This window comes from Manacus candei, unplaced genomic scaffold (genome assembly GCF_025592945.1).
Source record: "Manacus candei isolate 608988 ecotype Guabito, Panama unplaced genomic scaffold, ASM2559294v1 h1tg000017l, whole genome shotgun sequence".
In the NCBI taxonomy this organism is placed as follows: Eukaryota; Metazoa; Chordata; class Aves; order Passeriformes; family Pipridae; genus Manacus; species Manacus candei.
Genome location: NW_026138065.1, coordinates 6,257,843 through 6,278,909, shown reverse-complemented (window position 1 = coordinate 6,278,909; position 21,067 = coordinate 6,257,843). Strand labels below are relative to the sequence as shown.

At 35.8% G+C, this 21,067-nt stretch overlaps 1 protein-coding gene across 7 annotated transcripts in view; it reads right to left on the bottom strand.

Annotated features, from left to right (window-relative positions):
• The window catches only part of SDCCAG8 (SHH signaling and ciliogenesis regulator SDCCAG8), a 106,613-nt gene that overhangs the window by 21,154 nt on the left and 64,392 nt on the right, over positions 1–21,067 (bottom strand). For all 7 annotated transcript variants that reach the window (XM_051783319.1, XM_051783322.1, XM_051783320.1 and 4 more), the window contains one exon: positions 18,462–18,593. In XM_051783319.1, the coding sequence (XP_051639279.1) occupies positions 18,462–18,593 (132 nt within the window). The remainder of the gene's footprint in view (positions 1–18,461; positions 18,594–21,067) is intronic.

The window sequence follows — 21,067 nt, the reverse complement described above, 5'->3', positions numbered from 1 at the left end:
CGTCACTTCATATTGGCATTTTTAATTTTGCAACTCCTGTTTTAGTATAAATTCTAGTTCTGGATGGTGACTTCATGTACTTAATTTTAAGAATACAGTAAGCAAGTATACCTTACAGGGAAAATAAGTAACAAATCAGGTATATGAAAGATTTCAATCAACATTTTGAGAAGTTTCATGGTATGCAAACTACTCTAATGTAATCAGTTGTTATTAATCTGACTCTTAGGTATTACTCAATATTATTTTAATAATGAGAGTGATTCCTCTGAATTGCCTAGGAACTTACTTTGCTCAGTGCATTAAACAATCCCAACTGGTAAGCTTTTTGCTCACCCCTCCTTTTTTTAAGAAGTCAAATAAGTTTGGTTTCACTTGCATATTCTAAAGCTTGTTTTTCAAATGAAAAGAAAATTTATAGATATAAGAAAACAAAGAAATTGCAAAAATGTCCAAGATGCTCTTCAGTTCTTAAGTTCCAAATTTCTATAAGTGCCACCTCTGAAGCCATTTTTTTGGCCTCTTAAACTTTACCCTCCTCATCCAACACACACAGATCATGGAAGTGTTCAGTCTCCATGTTGCAGTTTGTAACATACAAAGTGAACATGAACAATACATGCCTTGATGAATTATCACTTCTTCAATAATGATATACATTTTACCAGAGACAATTATTGTGACCTATTACTGCAAATTGCACTTGTATTTTTTTTCTACAGCTTTGGAGCATTCTGATTTCTGAAATTTTACTTCCAGTTTGATGTCTCTGCCACCACAGCACTGTTATAATCAAAATTAATAAGCCAAGATAGTCTTCTAAAATTAAACTCTGATATGAAAGGTGCATTTGAACATTTGGGGATCTCTCTTCAGATGCTGACAGGGAGACAAGTGAGCGGATGTAGAGAGAATCTGGATATATGGTTCACATATGGGCCCAACAAGAGCAATCTCTTCATATAAAGACACTATTTCTCATGCTAAGTCTACCTTGTTTTCTAATGTCAGCTGAAAGGAATGTGGGAATCTGGGACAGTTTTCCGCATCAGAGTCTGCTATCTAACTGCCTGATGTCAGAATTATTGTGTGTTTTCACAGAACCTCTGTAGTTTGGGGCTATAGTTTTTCTGTTGTTTTCAGGGGTTTTTTGAGGTGGGTTGTTTGTTTAAGACTACCAATGCTACACTCTCTTAGGAAATCTTATTCTTCTTGCTTATTCTTCCCCAAAACTGATAAAGGACTTTTTTAAATTTAATTTTTTTCAGTGATGTGTTAGAATCATGAGATTACCACTGATTCAAGTATTTCAAAAGAAATTTGGTATTTGGTATTGGCAAGTATTGAATGTTTTTGACTACAAGTCCATCATCTGAGTCTAGATCCAAAAACACAGGTCTCATGCACAATGTTACACCAGTTGTCATTTAGGGTTTCCTTTTGTACAGCACAGAATCCAATATGTCAGCACAAGACAAAAGCACTGAGTAGGAAGAAGATGAAAACAAATCTAAGTTAGCCTGTCATGTAGTAAACGTTTGTGTGAAGCCACACACCATATGACCTAAAGGCTCAGAAAGCTACAGTTTAGTTAAAAAAAAAAACAAACCCAAAAGTACAGTAAGAAGGAAATCCTTTGAAAGAAGGTAGGACTTGTACCATTGCTCATTGTGGGGAAATCTTTTCCTTTACTCTGATCACCATGGACCTAAAGTACAAAAACATTGCTCAAACAGGTTTGAATGAAAAATGCCAACATTCATTAATGACTACTACTCATAACACAGAATCATTTCACAGCTTTATCTAATCTAATATGACATTAGAAAAAGATCGGTACAGCGTTATTTCCACACAGCACAGAGATGACCTGGAACCAGCAATGTCACGATCTGTAGCACAGTGTGGGTAAAAGTGAAACACAGCGCTTGGAGAAAAACTGCCATAGTTCAAAACAAAGTGCTGAGAAGTCTCCGTTAGCTGCCAGAACTCAAAGCATTCATAAGATCAGGAAATGACCAGAACTCACGTTTTAAGGATTTAAATAATAGAGGAAAACCAAACACAGCAGCACCTCCAAGCTGTGCAACCCTAAGCAACAGCATCGACTAAGAAAAAAAGCACTGGAATAGAACAAAACGTGTGGATGTGCAAGAGGCGATGCCCAAGCTTACCTTAATTTAGGAAAAGTTCTCAGACAAAGAGGTTGAAGGCAAAAGTTGCCTCTTAAGGTTGCAAAATTATTTTGCAGTTAAGTCATTACAGCAACAAAGGGGCTTAATGGTTTGTAGCTATCTATGAGTCACAGGGTTCACAGACTGATCTTCATTTAGCTCCCCATGCCCAAAAGAAAAATTCTTTTTAATTCAGAGACCTAATTAGGATGATAATTGGAAGAAATCCCAGACTATCACACTTGACAATAACAACCTATGTGTTTACACCCAGATTCTTTTGTAGCATATTGTAGGGAGAAAACTAAGTAAACTGAACAAAGTACTCTACCTTACCTAGCTGGGTTCTGAACTTGGTTCCAAGTTTTGAAGGAGTCCAGGCCTTTTGAGGGAACTCAGCCAGCAATTCAGGCAAAGACTTCTTCAAAAGAGAAAAGAGGCTTGATTTTTTTTCCTTTTTTTCAGTCCTCCTCTTTTCTTTTGAAATAAAAGCAACATCTCCAATTTGTGAGCACAGAATTTTGAAAGGAAGGGAGAAAACACCATTACAAATGGCAAGCAAAGCTTTCAGTTTATGAATCTACTAATTCATCCATGAAATATCCAGGTTGCCTTCATCATCATTTCCAAAACACCACATTATATAAGGCAACAATGGAATGTTAGGCTGGTCTGTTTCCCATATTTTAAGTTGGCTCAGCTGGAAAGTGTATACAGGCTACTGCCCCAGGATGAGTGAATAATTTAACTCAAACGCAATTTTGCACAAAATTACTTTCACAACTGGAAAAAAAAAGGCAAAAAAAAGCATGGCTAGTCAGACTCCTTGTTAAACATAAGAATTTGATTTCCCCCCCCTAACTAAACTAGTATAATTCATGAAGTTTAGTTCACAGTGTTACTGTTAAATAAGCAAGGTATAAATCGAAACACGAAGCTTTTCGGTGCTAAGCAGGGAACTGTCTCTACACTAAGCGTCAAGTATGAAACTTATGCATTACATCTCAGACATTACTGCACTGGCCTGGTTGAAATCTCTGCTCTGGAGTAAAATTTATGCTGAAGTAGATACAAGACAAAATCCCCAAACTGTAGACTGATACTTAGAAGAGGTCTGCTGCATGTGGAACTGGTTTTGATCTTTAGATCATAAACTCCTGGAGGCACAGATCTTCTTTAATTACATGACTACAAAGCACCATGTGTTTCCATTATGCTATTTAAATAATAGATTTAATTTGAATTTACATTTGTTGATGTAAACATTACTGACTGTAACATTACCCTGCAATCTGATGCAGAAAGTCACTGAAGTATTAGGAAAAAAATTCCTTCCCAAAAAGATTACAAAGGAAAGAATCCCCAACTGTGCTATTTGAAATATGAATAGAAATTAGCTAAATAGAATACATTTTAGTGGAACAGGATTTTTAGGATGCTATTTTCACACAAACAACACTGACATCTCAAGTAATTCCTATTTTTAATTCTGCTCTACAGTTATCTGCTGTGTTTAAGGGACCAAATGAATTCAGATGTTTCCAGGAATCAAAGTTCCACTGAAAACGAAAAAAAGTAGCATGGGAAGGATCACTCATTTATCTTGCAACACTGCTTTAACAGAAGTGGAACTCTGCTAATGAATTGAACTATCAGGATTCTAATCAGTTCTGGTTTTTACCAAAATTAATTTAAACTCTGTCTTTGCATAAATAATCCCTGTTGTTTAAAACTTTGTTTGGGATTGCTTCTGTACACTGAGGGGGTTCAAAAAAAACAGGGTGGTGCTGGGTCCAGAGACAATTCAAAGAAGAACAGTTCAGAGGGAAGCATTTGAACACAAAAATATCTGGTAAGCTTTGCCCATGCACTGTTAATAGAAAAAAAACCCAAAATAAACCAAAGCCCTGCATTATCGCTGAATGAAAGGGATTTTAATTTTGGGTTATAGATGACCTGCAAGCACTTAAAATAGTTGCTATTATTTCTCAGTTTGTGACAACCTAGGCAAAAAGAAGAAAAACATTTATGTACCATACAGATATAATGTATTGTCCAGTTTATGTCATGTTGGTATTAAAAAATTTATTTTAAATTGTGGAGCTTGCTAATGATATCTAGTCAGAATATTTAAACATTAATAATAACAACAACAACAACTAAGTCTAAAATTTGCCAAAATAGAGGCAGTTGAAAGTGGGAGCAGAGAGCTAAGATAGAGTGAAAGTAGTAATATTCTGTAATATTCTGTAAATATTGTACTGGCTTTCAGTTCTGATTGTATAACTCACAAGGCAACTGAGCAAACAAGTAAATTGCATGAAAAATTTTGAACAAGCAGAGGTTTTTGTTCACTGTGTACATTCAAACCCAAATTTTTTTCAGAAGACTGAGAAATCTTCAGAACATTTTTGGCAGAAACCATTCCTTCTAAATGTAGAGATGGAATACCTAAAATTACCTTAAACCAAGAAAAGCATGAAAAGGTAAAATAACAGAAAACAGTACTGTAAAAAGTGTTTTTCTTCTGTTGTCTTTAAAGCTTTTTTTTGCTTCCATATTACCTAATGGAATTTTTTGTCCTTACACTACCTGCAGAAGGAATGAGTGAAAATATAGGGCCTTCTGTCTGATCTGAAAACTGATAGGTAGAAAAAAAAAAATCCTGGATGTAAGTAAAAAGGCGATGGTCAGACAAAAACAAGTAGATGTTTGAAGTGCTAGATTTGAAAAAAAAACAAACCAAAAACACCTTAGTAGAGCCAGATCACCATTAACAGTCCCAACAGTGGGAGCACACTCAAAACTGTAGATGAAGAATCACCAGGAATTCACATACTCTTGGGGTTTTGATCACATCAACAAATGCACATACTTATGGTAAGGTATTCTAGACTGCAAAAATAAAGTGTAATGAATATATGTGAAAAGCATAATATTGACAGCTTTCTTAATACTTTGCACATGGCAAGAGAGTAATTGTAACTTGTTTTGCCCTTGATGTTGTCCACTGCTCTATCCCCAAATCTCAATTGTGCAACCCTGTAAGAGGGTAAAACCCTTTGCAAAAATCTAATTTTCTTTAGGTACTTGCGGTTTTGGAATCATTGGAAAAATTGGAATTGGGATCATTTGGAAAAATGCAGTGAAGCTTTCAAAATTGCTATGCATGAAGGTACAGGCCTCCCCCTTCAATGTATAGTAGCTACCTAAATGACTCTAACAGAGGCCAACCATTTTCAATATGTAGCAATACAAAAGTAAATCTCTCCTTTTGGAGAAAAAAAAAAAAGCTTACATTTCTTGAAATACTATGTTGGTACATGCACATGTTCCATCGGATGCGTGGTATACAAAGCTGGATGACCACACCATAGACACTATTTTTATAATATAAGGTCAGACATTAATAGGATTTTAAAGAATTATCACAACATATTTACCATAAAAGCAGTTGTTCCAAGATGGTCCTAGTACCTGGACATTCACTGCAATACTCTGGTGACCACAAAGAAGTCTATACAACTACTCTTTCAGTCAAGCTCAAAGGGAGGCAGAGGGGAGATGCCTTTACATATGGTGGAGTCTTTGAAGAACTGGGCCTCCTTTAAAAAACAGCAGAGCCTTTCTTCATTAAAACTGATACATGAGGGCACTAGTTCTGGTGCAGTAGCTGTGTTACCAGCTCCTGGACTAGTTACAGAGGACTAAATACCAACATTCAGTCTCACAGATTATAACATCCTTATTTATATTATGGATCAAAACTAATAGTGTTTTGAAATCTTTGAATATATTTCAATTTAGTGTCTACAAAGACAGAGAAATCCTTATCCTGTAAATATGGAGGAGTAACGCAGTCTTGATTCTTGTCACAGACTATTGATTTTAAATATACTTGTAAGAAAACCACTTTGTAAGCTTTTCACATAACACTGCTTTTCTTGGTAATATTACAAAAGACCATTTCTTTTGATACAGCTTGAAAACAGTCCTGTAAATACAGAAGCAGCTAACAACTTAATATCCTCTTTCCCCCTTCTCTACCTCAACACAGAACACTGAAATCAGTATTTTAGTAGTGAACTGCATGAGGTGCTTTTTCCCAGAGGAACTTTATGCTCATAACATTTAGATCAGTATTATATTGAGATTAGACAACGCAGAAAGAATCATGTCTTGCTGATACCACCTAAGGAGTCCTTCTGCTGTGCCTTTTGCAACTGGACTTGCCTATCTCGTATTGGCCTTTTTAGCCACCAGCGTGCTTGTAGCAAATGTGGGCAGAGCCCTTCCCAAATCTTTGTTCACAAAGCCTAGCCATGATAATGATGATATTGAGATTATTTCATTGTCCACTAACATTAAGTTCACCATCTATTTCTTTCTTTGTCAATACGAACATCTAGGTTAGGACAAACATGGTTTTGTTCACCTTTGCCTAATGCAATACAAATTTGGAAGCAATAGCCTTTGAGAATTAACTTCCACAGAACATGGAACTATACCAAATACATGTCAGGGTTAACCTAGAAACAGTTTTCAAGATTCTCCTACAACAGACTTAGAAGGACTTACTAGCCATGATCTTTCTCTGAGATGGACCACATAGAACACAATAACATGGTGAAAGGAAAATATATCCAAGATAGGATACCTTGGTCAAAGGTCAAAACCTTTCTCTTACTAGAGGTGCCATAGGATTTTTCTAACACTTCAGCAGAATAGAGGACTTTTTTCAAAAGGGTTTTGCCTGAAAGACTGTCAAATATTTTATGTTGCACAGTACTCAATGTATTCAAGGCAGGCAGACCTTACTGTCATTTGGATCTTCTGTTCCAGAAAACCTGGAATTTCAAACACAAGCCTTGGGTAACTAACCATCAATCCATTTTAGAACAACAAACTCAATGAAGATAACTGTACTCAGCATTAATATATACTTTTCTATGTCAATCAGAAATGCAAAGAGTAAAGGAGAGTGTAATGACTGTTGCCCCATTGTGATCATTATGGTGTCCTTACATTTTCAGAGACAGTGTCATATACAAAAATGATGGATTTAATTTCCAAGCTGTATTATCTTACATAATTATATACTCCTTATAAAATGAGCAAAGAACTGATACCTTGGTCAGATAGTTCAATAGGGCACTATCGCAAATAATTGCCTGCTACCCTTTTTGACAAGAAGTTTGGACTTCATGTTCTATGCTAATTCAGTGGCTTCTACTTTTGTTATTCACTACCAATTTCTCTGCATCCAGCAATGTCAAGAGGTGAACAATTAAATTGTTCAGAATACACCATGCATGTAAGAGTGACCCTATATTATATCTTCATTTTTTCCCTTTGATCATCCCTTTATTTGACTGCATTTCAGTAAATTATCCATGTAGTTTTTATTTTGACAGCTCTCTTTACAGCAGTAAAACAAAATGTGTGCATTGCAAATGGCAAAGATTCAAATTTCAGCTATGTTTATCCAAAATAGCACTGAACTGCTTCTGTACTTATGCTATACTGCCTACAGCCTTACGGAAGGGGAGACAGATGGGATGAATTTAGCAGGGAAACAGCTGTGGCTTGAAGAAGAGACAAGCAAAAGTTTTGCTATCAGGCTTCATTATGTATCAAGGTACCAGTAAAATGTGTATCCGTAAGGCAGCCAAAAAAGTGTTTTTCATTTGACTAGTGATAATTACCTTTTCTCAACAGCTGACAATGTTCTAAGCAGCATTAAATAGGTAAAATAATTAAGCAATAAGACAGGCAGTGCCTTGCTGGGGATTATTGCTCGCCTCGGGTGTGTTGCGAGGCACAAGGCTGAAGGGTGAGTGACTTCAGCCACCCGAGAAATGTAATAATCCCTCAGAAATGCACTGCCTGGAGTGTCTTCTTGCTATTAAAAATGGAAATCTGAAAAGAACAAAATGCTAGACACATTTCCTGTGGATTTTATTGACATGGGTTAACATGACAGAAAGTCCTTTCCCAAGGATACCTATGCCTCTGCTCAGTTTGTTTGTGCATTTTATTCATACAACATATTTGAGAAGCACAAGTATTTGCGTCATCTAACACATGCATGACAAGGCACAGAAAATTATAATAGCCTTCACAATAGTAAAAGTTAAGTAAAAGTGCTTTTTAAGTTACATGCTTCCAAATATTTCTGTGCATTTGTCCATGTTTGGTGTCAATTTACAGATGAGCTTTTTTTAGTTCTGAAACTGTGTGTATGTATATACATATATATACACACATACACCTGTATTTTTTAATATATATATAAAAGGTCAGTCACTCGAATGATCCAAGCAATAAGACAAAAACCCCAAAACAAAAAAACCAACCCAAACCCCACCAAAACCCTGTAAGTTGTTTTTGATTTCATGCAAGTCACATAGCTAAACTAAGGCTATATCCCTGGTAGTGTGGGAAGTGCTAGTGTAGCACTCAAAAAGATTACACTGCTTTACATAAGCAGAGAAAAGTTTACTGTCATTTCAGCCATGCCACTGAGACAACTTTTGGATACTGGAGACCTGGAAGTATTTAGCAACCTTGACTTGAATCTAATCAGAATTCTAAAGATCATTCAGGATCAAGTCCCAAGTAACGAGATGTATTTGGGACAAGGATGTATTTCCATATGTACAACTAAAGGTGGAATCTGGCTCTCTGAGGTTAAAAAGAACTTAAAAAATATTAAAAATCTCATTTCTCCTTTCTTTCCCTCAATACATGACTTTACCGTTCACAAAGAACAAGTTAAACACAGAATAATCTTACCGTCCTCTTCCACTTCTTTCATATTTTCCATCATCACTACTTTACTTCAGAACCAAACTGAGAAGCCCTGCTGAGAAGCACACACAATGCTGACTTGAGTACCCTAGAAATATGGATGCTAAGCGGGTCTTACCATAGTGTCCTTCCTTATAGCCACTTCCATAATCTAGTTCACTACAAGTTGTGCTATCAGCAGTTGAAGGATAACACATTTAAGACCATATTTCCAGAAATTAGCCCAATGCCTGTTACTATTACACTACTACCAACTAGCACTATCACAAGGCACAATAAACACAATTACCTTTTAGCACTTAATTTTTTTAGGATGGCAATTTTTTTAGAGTGCACTCAGAAATTGATAACGAATGACTGGAGCTCTGGAAGAGAATGATAGTTTAACTTAGACAAGAAATACGCAAAAGGAAGTTCTATCTGTGTTTTAGAGGACAAAACCAGTGGAAAAACAGATTGTTAGTCTCATAGTGCATAAACTAAGTAGTTACTAGCTTGAAAGATGGAAAAAGCATGATGGGATAATACCCCACCTTCAAGTGCAACATTGGTTATGGAGCTACTGGAACAAGAGACAACACTAAGTGGCTAAACATTTTAAAGATTTAAGGAAAGGTTAGATTTATATGTGGAAAATGAAAACATCCACATCAACTTCCATAGGAGCAGGCCAGGACCCTGCAGAAGCAATCAAAACACTAAAGTTATCCAGAAAAAAATACTCTTACAATAACCTTGCAAAACTCTACTCACTTATTAAAACATAAATTATCATTAGTTTGGGTCTCCTCTTACAAAAATAACCTTGAAAGCAGGCAGGTGAACAGATTTTGTTACAGAGCTGGTAAATTTTCATGACACACTTGCAAAGCTCTTTAAATGTTATTCATCTGTCTTCATTTTCATTCCCCACTAAATGGGAATGGAAGGTTTTAAATAGCCTTAGTTTGAAAATCTCAGTTATACACAGAGATCAAAACTGGAAGAAGATCTGCTACTGCTTAAAGTAATTTGCCAAATGGGTTAATATTTAGATTTTACTATTATTGTGAGTTCAGTGAAGGCCCAATAGGAAGATCTCGATTACTGTTAAATATCCCAACTAGATATTTGCTGCTGAACTACTGCACAGTGGTAGTCTCACAGTGGCTATTTAAAAATGTTTATTTTTTTATATTGTTCTGACACACCACAATGATAACACAGAAATACAGTATATGAAAATGAACTTGAAAAATGCAGATGAAACACGATATGGAAGAAAGAAAAGCAGGTGAGTATAACAGTCAGGGACTTCAACAATTTAATTTTTATACTAGTAATTTATACTACATTGGAAAGGCTATTACCCTGGGTAGAAACCTTTATTCTGTAGTTCTGGGGACCTTAAATGAACTTCAGATAACTTGAATGAACATGAGTGACATGCTTTTTGGTGCTATTTCTTGCCATTAAACATCTACATTTTTTTATGCACGAGACAGAAAAAGAGGACGTTGACCTCACTTGCTCACTTTTTATTTCACATCTCTGGGGAAGGTGGTGAGGAAGACTGGTCCTTGACTACTACCATGGACCAGAGATGCTGCTACCAGGAACTGAAGGCAAAGTGTTTCATAGAAGATGTTGTGGCGCTGAAGGGATAAATTGGTGGATTAACACAATCATATATCACCACCAGAAGCAACCCCTAACCAAAATTACAACAGCTGCAGATTTGTAGCAAAGCTAGGAGAAAAAAATGGGGTTCCCCTGGAAAACCATGGGTATACTTCTGTCTCATGATGCACATATTTTTCACTGTCAGTGTTATGATCTGCACAGCGCCAAGAGTTTCTAGATCTTGCCGTATCAAGGAGAGTCTGGGCTGAGCTGTCAAAGACATCACCTTTATCCACCTCCATTTTAGAGGAATCAAGAATGATTCGCTAATGCTAAATTAACATTTAAATTTGAAAACTAACAACTGTGCTGACAACAGAAAGTAACAAGAACAGCCTGGAACCTTATGTTGTGCTGTTTTATGTCACACATATTTCAGGGCTTTTTACATTCCTGGTAGACAAGGACACAAGTTTACTATTAGTGAGCTAAAGGCTTTGACTCAGTTCATGATGGCATGAATAAGAGCTATCCCTGTTTCTGTTTTGGAGAAGGCAGAATATATCAAAGCTGTAGAGTAGAAGATATTCTCAGAAGTGGACAATTACCAGATTCTTAGTAGAGGGAGAGTTAGTCAGAGTGTTGGTAGCTGCTCAACACAGGAGCAAGCAAACCTGGCTATTTTTCCAAATAGCTTTTCTTTGAGACATCAACTGGTATCACTTTCCCAGATATTATTCTCCAGTGTCTAAAAAAATAAAGTTGTGGTGGTCAGCAAAGTGAACAGACACTATCACTTCCCCTCTACACCTTCTCCTCACATTAACTATATTGTTATGCAGTTAAACCAAATGCAGCATTAACTAATCCTTAAAGAAGGTAATGCAGATAATTAACATGACCATAAATACACAAAAAAGTGTACAATACATTCTGAAAGAAAAAGAATATATAAGGACATAAAGGTAGATGGAACATGAGAAACTAAAATGTAAGTTAGAACAAGTAGATTCAGGCACATCTTTGACAGCTCATTCTTTGATAAAGGAAATGCAATAAATATTACCTACATTAACTTCAGCAAAACATTAAATATCATATTCCATCAGCAATAGTTAAGTAAGCTGTTGTTGACAAGTAACTGACTAAAACAAAGCACACAGTCAACGGGAACAACTGAAGGGAAGGAAGAATTCTAACTGTATTTCTTTGCATTTAAACAGATTTTTGAATATTCTGAATTATGACTCAGTACAAAAAAATAGGAGTGGGCTGATAAATTTAAGACATGCTATCAGCTTAGAGAAGGTCTGGGATACTGCACAGAAAGAAACAGATGACTCAGACGACTGGAACAGCAGACACAGGATGAAATTTTATAGTACAAAGCCTTACGCTGGGGACTTAATGCATTTGCAGTTCATAGCAAAAGTCTCTGCAGAAAACTTGAATTTACTTGGGAGGAAGAGATCCTGCACACACTTCTTGATGCAGCTGTCAAAAAGGCAAATGTGACTGTAGGATTTATTGGTCAAGGAATTTCTACTAAATATATTAATTCCATATATTCAAATATCCTTATCCAAGACCATGTAAGCAGTTTTGACTGCCCAGATTCAAAAATGATCAACAGTCAGAACACTGAGGATGATGAAGAGCTATTGCAAAACTAACAAAAGTGGAAGGCTTCACAGAATCACAGAATATGCAGAGTTGGAAGGGACCCACAGGGATCATTAAGTCCAACTCTTTACTTATAAACAGAAGTATTTGCATTACCAATGCAGATTCTTTTGAACAAAAGAACCACCTGTCCTAATTTTGGCTCCAAGACACATAGGTACAAACCAAACAGAAATTAATTCAGACCAAAAATAAGATCCCAATGAGAAAATCGGTGCTGGTGGAAACAGTTGTCCAAATTGGAACAGTGAGGATTAATGATTTTTACAAAGGAGCTCAATACATTCTCAAAGAAATATATATGTATGTAAACTATATATAGACATCTATTTAAAGTGAGAAGGGGAAAAATAGTTGAATAAATATATAGGAAATAGACAAATAGTGAACTGCAGAGGAAGAAGGAGGGAGAGATATTTAACATCCAGTTTCTATTCCAGAGCATTTAACTGTGTGCAAACACCCCAAAAATAAACAAAAGCCAATTACACTTTCAGACTCTGACAGGATTTTCAACATATATATGTATATGTGTATACACATTATCTGTTCATTATTTCCTAATAGCACTTCTCTGGAGTATCCATTTCTCAATGTAGAACATGAGCATTATAGAGAAATAAAAAATTAAGTCATAGTGATAACCCCAAATTCTGGATGAGCTGAGAGTTTTATCTGTCTGAACTGCAATGCTGACACACTGACAAAAAAGCCTTTTACAATCTCCTTGCATGAAAGGCTATACAAAAATTTATATGTCTCCAGTTGTTACAGCTATCCCATTACAGCAAAACCACACCAAAGATACGTGGGTATGAGTAATGATGCTCAGGAAAAAGCAAAGCATAATGCTCTTTACACATTGAGACAATGTGAATATCTTTATATCTTTAATATCAAAGATGTTATGGATACTATGTATGTTAATCTCTACTTTTAATATAGAAATGAATACATTTTAAACTAAAAAGCCATAATACAGTGCATTTTTATTTTATAATTGCATTTCAAACTAGATGATTGGTCTAGTAAAACTATAGTAACAATTGCCTCCCTGTTACTTTAAAAAAATACACTAATCTATCAGCAGAATAAGGAAGACAATATATTCAACTGAGAATGAACTGGATTGGAAAAAAAATAAATGTCTTTTAGGTCATGACCTAACCTGAGTTCTTCTATTCATCATTATTTCTTGAAAACACATACACACAAAATACCAGAGCTTTAGACAGAAAATGTAAAATTTCAAATGCAACTTGATTGCTCCAGTTATCAAGAAATAATTTTAATCAATTGTTCTACTGAAGATTTGCCAAGAAATCAAAAATTTCTATTCAGAAGTGTAATAGTGACAGCAAACTAGTTATTGTGATTTTACAAATCAGTTACTTGAAAATGCTGGTGTATTCTCTCTCTCTGTCTCAATTCTCACAGATATGTGCTCTCTCATGCACACATGATCTTGCATACACTATTATTTAAGAAGAAAGCAAAACAAAAAAATAAACCTAATGGTGGCAAAAAGCCTTTAAAATCCTTGTCAAACTGAATATTGCATTTTCACTCCTTGAGTGGTCCATTTAAAAATCCATTTTAGCTACTCTTCCAGATAAGCTTATCCATAAGAATCATACATTTCGCCATAGGTAGAAAACAAATATAATTTGTCACATGTTGTGCTATACAGACATTTCTGCACAGTTGCTGCACTACACTAGAATGTCTGAAGGGGAAGACACCCCAGGTAGTTGGCTGCAGACATATCTCAGCAACATGGCACACAGTTACAATTTGACACATATAGTCTTTATAAATCCAATGTCTATGAAGTCAAACAAATCTCCTTCTTATTTATAGTAACAGGCGAGAGCAGATCTCTGCCGTCTTGTTACACAGATGGTTGTAACATTTTTATAGTTAACTTACAACCACTGATGCCTAAGGAATAGACACACATCTGCCCCAAACTGCCAGTCCTGTAGGCTCTTCTTTTTAACTTTAGCTAGCAAAAATACAGTTGGAATACATCTAACAGTGTCACCCCCAAAAGCTACCACAACAAAAAGCCCCATACAAATTTGCATAAAATGTATGATTATTGTTAATGTTACACAGATTGAACAGCGATCACACACCTTACAGCAAAAATAACAGTAATACCAACTCTAATCACCAAAACAGAGAAAATTCATAGCCCCAAATTCCATATGCTGAACTTAGTTTGAAAAAATGTTTGGGAAAAAACTCATTAGAAGCTTCTAAATACATGTTCTATTAAAAAGATTTCAAAAGAGACTTCCACTTCAAATAAACTACTATCCAAATGCTTTTTTTTTTTTTCTTTAGCTGTTTGATAAAAAGTAAAGGTACGGCCAGCTCATCTTGAAAAAATGAAAGAAATTGTCTAAGATTTTCTTCTCCTGCTTGAAGATACTACTCCATATTTGCTGTATTTCCACATATCACCAGGGTCTTTAACAGGAAACATACACAGGAAAGAGCTAAGCTATATTTAATTAAATGCTTCCCATTTTAGACACTGGCTGTCCACAGAAAAAATTCTCTAAATAGCTGACTCACAATCAAATGCCTGCTTTGTGAGAAGAATAGATGCAGACAAGTTAATTGAACATGGTAACTACAGGAGTTCAGTGGGAGCTTAAATAGCTTGATGAAATCCTGACCCATGGCAGCTTGGGCAAATAATACTTATTTATAAATACATTCCAGCAGTAATAAGATCTAGGCAGATTCTTGTCTTTTTCTTCTTACCCCCCAAATTGGGAGAGAAAAGAGCTCATGAGAAAGTGGATCTGCATTTACAGAACTGGTCTAACTACAGAAGTGTAAACACATGCTCATTTGAAACCAGATTAAGGAGAGAATGAACCTACTTTACGTGTACAGTTACACAATTCCTTTGGTTTTGAATTTTCCCTCATTTGGAATCTATTCACTTTACGTGGAGTGGAGCACCAAAAAAACCCAAAAAAACCACCTTTTATTTTTACTTCATCTTCTTTTTACTCTTGGCTAGTTTCTATCTTTACAGTTGCCTTATAAAAAATTCTGTACTTTCTGCAACCTGCTAATTTCTACTATGAACTCGAGTCTACAGAATGGGAATTTGAAGAATTTAATAACATAATTTGCTGTGACGTTGAAAATTTCTACAAACAGACTCTTTGCTACATAATAGACAAGAATTTATTTCACCAAGATTCAGATCCATAGTCACACATGATGACCACTTTCAGTGACTCATAGGTGACTCTATGACACGTTAATGAATACTTTTGAGATGATCTACTTAGTTAAACAAATCATTGCCTAAAATGATAAAGTGGATAGCTGCAAAATCCATATAAAAACAATAAAAAAACTAATGTAAAAGCCCCATACATGTATCTAAACAAAGATCCAGAGTGTTGCTAGGTTAAAAACATTAAATGGACATCTTTTTATGAGCTCCACTGCACTCTTAACATGTCACCCTAGTCCTGCAACCTATACATCTTTCAATTCAAGTTTGCCTCAGTAGCATGTGACAGCTGTATCATTTAAGATGGACATCTACTTCTTTTAATGCCATATTTCACTAAGGAAAAACACACTGAAAGGGCTGGAAATTTCCATTACATTGAAAAGGCTGATTCAATATCCTCTTTAATGACTGCAATCTCTTTCTTTAAAACTTGCTTACATAATTTTGGACTGTATTCATTTGCAGCATGTATTTATACTGAAAGATAGGAAAGGCAGTAAAAGAGTTATCTTCTTGTTCACTTTCAGGAATGCAACTATTATGACTGCCAAAACAGTGTTTTTCTCAAAAAGAAATTCTGACTGATCAATTAGATCTTGCTTCTTCCACAAAATAGTTATATCAGGGCCTATCATATTCTCCTTGGAGAACACAAGTATTGACAAAGATTTTTTCTTAAACAAATACAACAATTCCTCATTATTCAAATGTAAATGTTAGGTCCCAAGTTTAGCCAAAATCATTTTGATACAAGAAACTTTCTAAAGAGAGCCAGAAAAACAGCAGCTAGAAAATTAGGCAGGAATGCACTTTGTGGGACTGTGTTGCAAAAAGATCAGTTATTTGTAGCTACATACAAAGGGGAAATGTGTTAACGTGTTAATAGTATTTTGCTGTGATTATTAGTATCTAAGGGATGGATGAAAATCTGAGGCAAAATACATTATAATTATTATTATTTGTTGTTCTGCTTTTACTGAGTAGCATAGTCAGATCTCTATTTTCAAAATTGGATGTTTTGATTTGGTGGAAGTCTCTCAACATAAATATAAGGAACTGGGAGATTTATTTGTTGTAGTAGTTATACTTTCTCCTTTATTACCTGGATTTTAAATTAATACAGTGCAAGATCACAATTAAAAATACGTTAAAAGAGCCCCCTCTTAAAATGTTGGCAAAGTATACTGCTCATGTTTCAAATAATTGATAATTTCTTCCATATTTACATATTTTAAAATATTAAATAAGACAAATGCTATTACTGTCCTGTTTTCTCTCCTTGTCAGCAAAACAGCAGCAGAAGGTAAGGCATTGCCTGCAGCATGGCCACTCTGCTTTCAAACCACTTTTCTTTTCTGGATTAATGCTTTAAGTCTTTTCTAGTGTATAAATCATTGCTGCTGCAGCAAAGAATAAGCAACATTTTCCAGTAGATCAATTTTATTTGGTTCTGACAGAGGAAAGATTTTCTCAAAAACTTACAAAGCAGTCTTAAATTCAACTAGATACTAATAATTCTACAGAAGAACAGCTAGGAGGAAAAAGAGGGGGGGAATTTTTTTTTTTTCTCCTGGAAGTAACCTTCAGTCCTCATTTCTCCATATGGTAAGAATCCACCACGAGTAAAGAAACCGAAAGGAAGGTGAGATAAAAGGAAAGATTAAATGGTCACACAGATTAGGGACATAGTTGCAGCATTTTGAATTACTTTGTTCTTCGAGATATAAATGAGGATGACAGTCCAGGGTTACAGAAGAACAGGATGAGGAACAAACAGAAATCTGAAAAGGAAGAGGAAAGAAGGGGGTCTGGGCAACTGAAATGGACACATGAAGTGCTTGGAAGGAAGAAGCTTACATAGACAGAGAATAAAGGGATAGCAGCAAAAAAAGAAAAAAATTAAAAATCAATACTTTAAAAAAAATGAGCATAAAGGACTGCCTGCTTCAATGCATGCAAGCTCTGTTCCTGTCAGTAGGTCAGTGATCAAAAAAGGAAACAATCTCTCACAGTAAGGACTGTCTAGTCTAAATGAAGTTAAACTGCATTTTGCCTTTCAGTACTGACAAGAGGTAGCCTGGCTGATTGGATTTGCAGAGTTGCTACTCAGCCTCCTCCTTACTTCATCCTCTACCTCCACAAGCATGCTTAAGCTCTTTCAGTGCCTGTTATACTAAATGTAGAGTGGAAAACAGAACAAGAGAGCATAGATGAAGTTTCTGGAACAAAAAGGAAAAGAATCCACAGCAATCTCTGAGGACAACTAATCCATATCACAGCACAAGGTATTATCAGTCTGGACACTCTGGACAGAAGAGTCAATTGATACTGGTGGAAATATTTCATACTAGTCTTGCTGCAGCTGCTTCCAGCTCTTCCTGAGGAAGTCACTGCTTGTCTGAAAGGCTAGTGGTGCCTGGAAGCTGTTAGCATTTCTCTGGTTACTGAGATCTTCACTAAGATTTGTCTGTTTATGCAAGTTCAATGATGGTAAACCTCAAAAATACAACTATTACATGGCATAATTGAATCCACATCTGTACTCTACATTTGTATCACTGAATAACCTCCTCTGTCTTTCCTCCCCACCTCCCCCCTATTCCCTCCCTTTTTTTTTTTTTTGATATGGTAAGACTATTCATCCAAGTTAGAGCAGAGAACAGCCGAAGCAGCCCACACACATATGTACTAGGCTTAAATTCTTTGGAAGACTATGTTGTTCAAGCTTTCCTTTTATTTATCTAAAATGGCACAAGCAAAAGATGTTATAAAAAAACTTGACAGAATGCTTGGGGAGGGAGAAGGAATGGTCATTTTCATAAGGAAAATGCCTTTCACACAACCTAGTGTCATTTTTATGTTTACACAACACAACCATTACAGTTGAGCATATCACATACCGACAGATTAACAGGACCTCCTACCTTGACTTCATCCTCTCATGCATTCTCCCATGCTGGATACATTGTTGGTCCAATTCATCATTCCGTTTCTGCATCTTCTCCAATCTGCCATGAAGATACTCTTTTTCCTGACTAAGCTGGTTGACTTCAGATCTACAGAAGTAAAACAAAGCGATGATGGATGTTGTCAGATTTCATCCTGCAGCGTGCCATCAATATGTGGCTTCAGCATTTACAAAATTTCATACATGTATATGTAATGCATAAACAAGCTATTACTAGAATGTACAGAAACAAAACTCTGTTTCAGAAAATCTTGAGACAAAAGAACATGATGCTGAAGGGTATCTGGTAAATATGCCAATGGCAATCACCCAGTCATAGGTTGGCTAAGCTAATTTCAGCCTCATTTAAACAGGCATGTCACTTGGCATTATGCATGATGTTAAATAAGATCAATAAATGTAAATTCATACTTGTTAAGCAAGAATTTGGCTAGCACTTTGAAAACACATTTCAACTTCTTTATTAGCAAAAGCTAACATTTAGTTTAAAAAAACATCTATTAAAAACTTCAACCTTTACTCCACTGCACAGGTCAAACTCTAAATACTGGTACTGTTTCAGTAACTTTATTTAACCTCATATGCTATGAACACATTACACATATTTTAAGAAAAAAACAACAAAAAAACCAACAAAAACAAAACCCCACAAACCCTTCCAGCCTCCGCCCCCCCCCAAGAAAAAGAAATCAAAAAAAACCCCCAAAAACCAAAGCCACGTTAAGAGGAAAATTAATAAAACCTTAGGAAACGAGGGACAAATCATACAGGCACACACTAACCTACATAAAACTCAGCACAGTCACTTCTAAGCAATTCTTATTCTTCACGGGTGAGCAAAGACACCAGGTCCATGAATGACCTGGGACTGCTACTTGCTACATCTCTAACCATCAGCCCATGGAGAAACAGGCATGAGCTGTTTCTTAATATCAGGAAAAGAGCTCAGATTAAATTGTGATAAAATATACATGATGCACTTGTACAATTTTAACTCTTTGGAAAAGGTTAATGAGAACATGTCAGAATCTGCAATACCATCAAAAAGTACGAATCAAAAGCAAACAAATTTGATTTATGGCATCTGCCACTCCAGATCTCGAGATTAAAAAGCTTCAGATATATCTTTAAATCATAAACTTAAATATGCTGTAATTACAGCAGAAAGATACTTTACCTTCTTGGCTGTTATAGAATGCAACAACAACTGACATTCTGAAAAATACAACAAAGTGCAGGGGGGAAGGAATACTCCTCCCTCAAAATCATGTTGTTACATTGACAAGTCAAATCTAGAAATGACAACATAATCTTTTCATGTTTAAATAGAGAACAATGCATGGTATCATCTGTGAATCCAAAAGAACTTAGCAAGGGAAACTTTGGACAAAGACTGTATGTAATTAAATTTAGATAGGGAGTTACAGCTCTGTTAAGGAACATCACAGATGAATACATCAGAATTGTGCTGATATATTTGTACATCAAACTTCAGTGCCCAGGAGTTTCCTGGATAGGTACACGTAACAGTGGGCAGGATGTTATAGAAAGGTAGCAGAAATTGAATTTGTACACTGGTCATTTAACAGAAATACTAGTAACTTAAATGTCAGCATTAACAAAGCATTGCCAACTGGACCAACTGTTATCACACAATGTGAATGCAGTCTGTACTTGATACTGATACTGTAAGACAGACAATCAGTGGATAAAAGCAAAGGTCCACTGCAGAGCAGCTCAACAGAGACCTGATGTGACAAAACCCAACCAAGTGGTAACAGGGACTAAGTTCAATACTGCATTCCTTTTTTTATCAGCAAAATTCAGCAACTGAATTTGCCATGTAGGAATACTGTAAATCACCATGGTTTTAGGGTTTCCCAACTGGGGGATCCTGCTTCTTTTTCTCCATTTATATGTGATTGTCTCATTCATGGAAACAGCAGAAGCAGCATTCAAGGTGACAGAAGTCCCTATAGTTTTCAAGGACTTATTCATCCCCATCATATTTGAGGGTGCCTGAAGTCTTTCTGGAAAGATCAAGGAATTCAAATCAACCAAAACTAAAATGCTACTGAATATTACAATTAATGAAACAAAAGTAACATGAGTAGCATAATCTGTAAAATACAGCCATAAATGCCTCATGCTTTGAACCACGATATTAGTGTTGTCTACTCCTAAAACATCTCTTGTAATTACAGTTGAACTCAGGGGGAAAAAGAAAAAAGCAGCCTATTAAGACATTATTTACACAATGCCTTTTCCATGTAAATATCTAAGAGTCTCACCACCAAGATTCAAATATTTAATGACACTGACGTTTTGAAGGACAGTACATATGAAGGGCAGAATGCCTATTAAGGTCAATGTTAAAAGGTTCACATGTGTCAGCATCAGAGAACACCAGTCCCAGCGCAATACTGCACACTAAGAGTCTTCATCATCACTTGTCAAAGTTTCCCTCTACATCTTTAAATATACTTTTCATCCACCTCAGTTTCCAAAGACAGAACAGCTAATTCTGTTTGATATTTAAATAACTTGACAAATTGTTGGGGT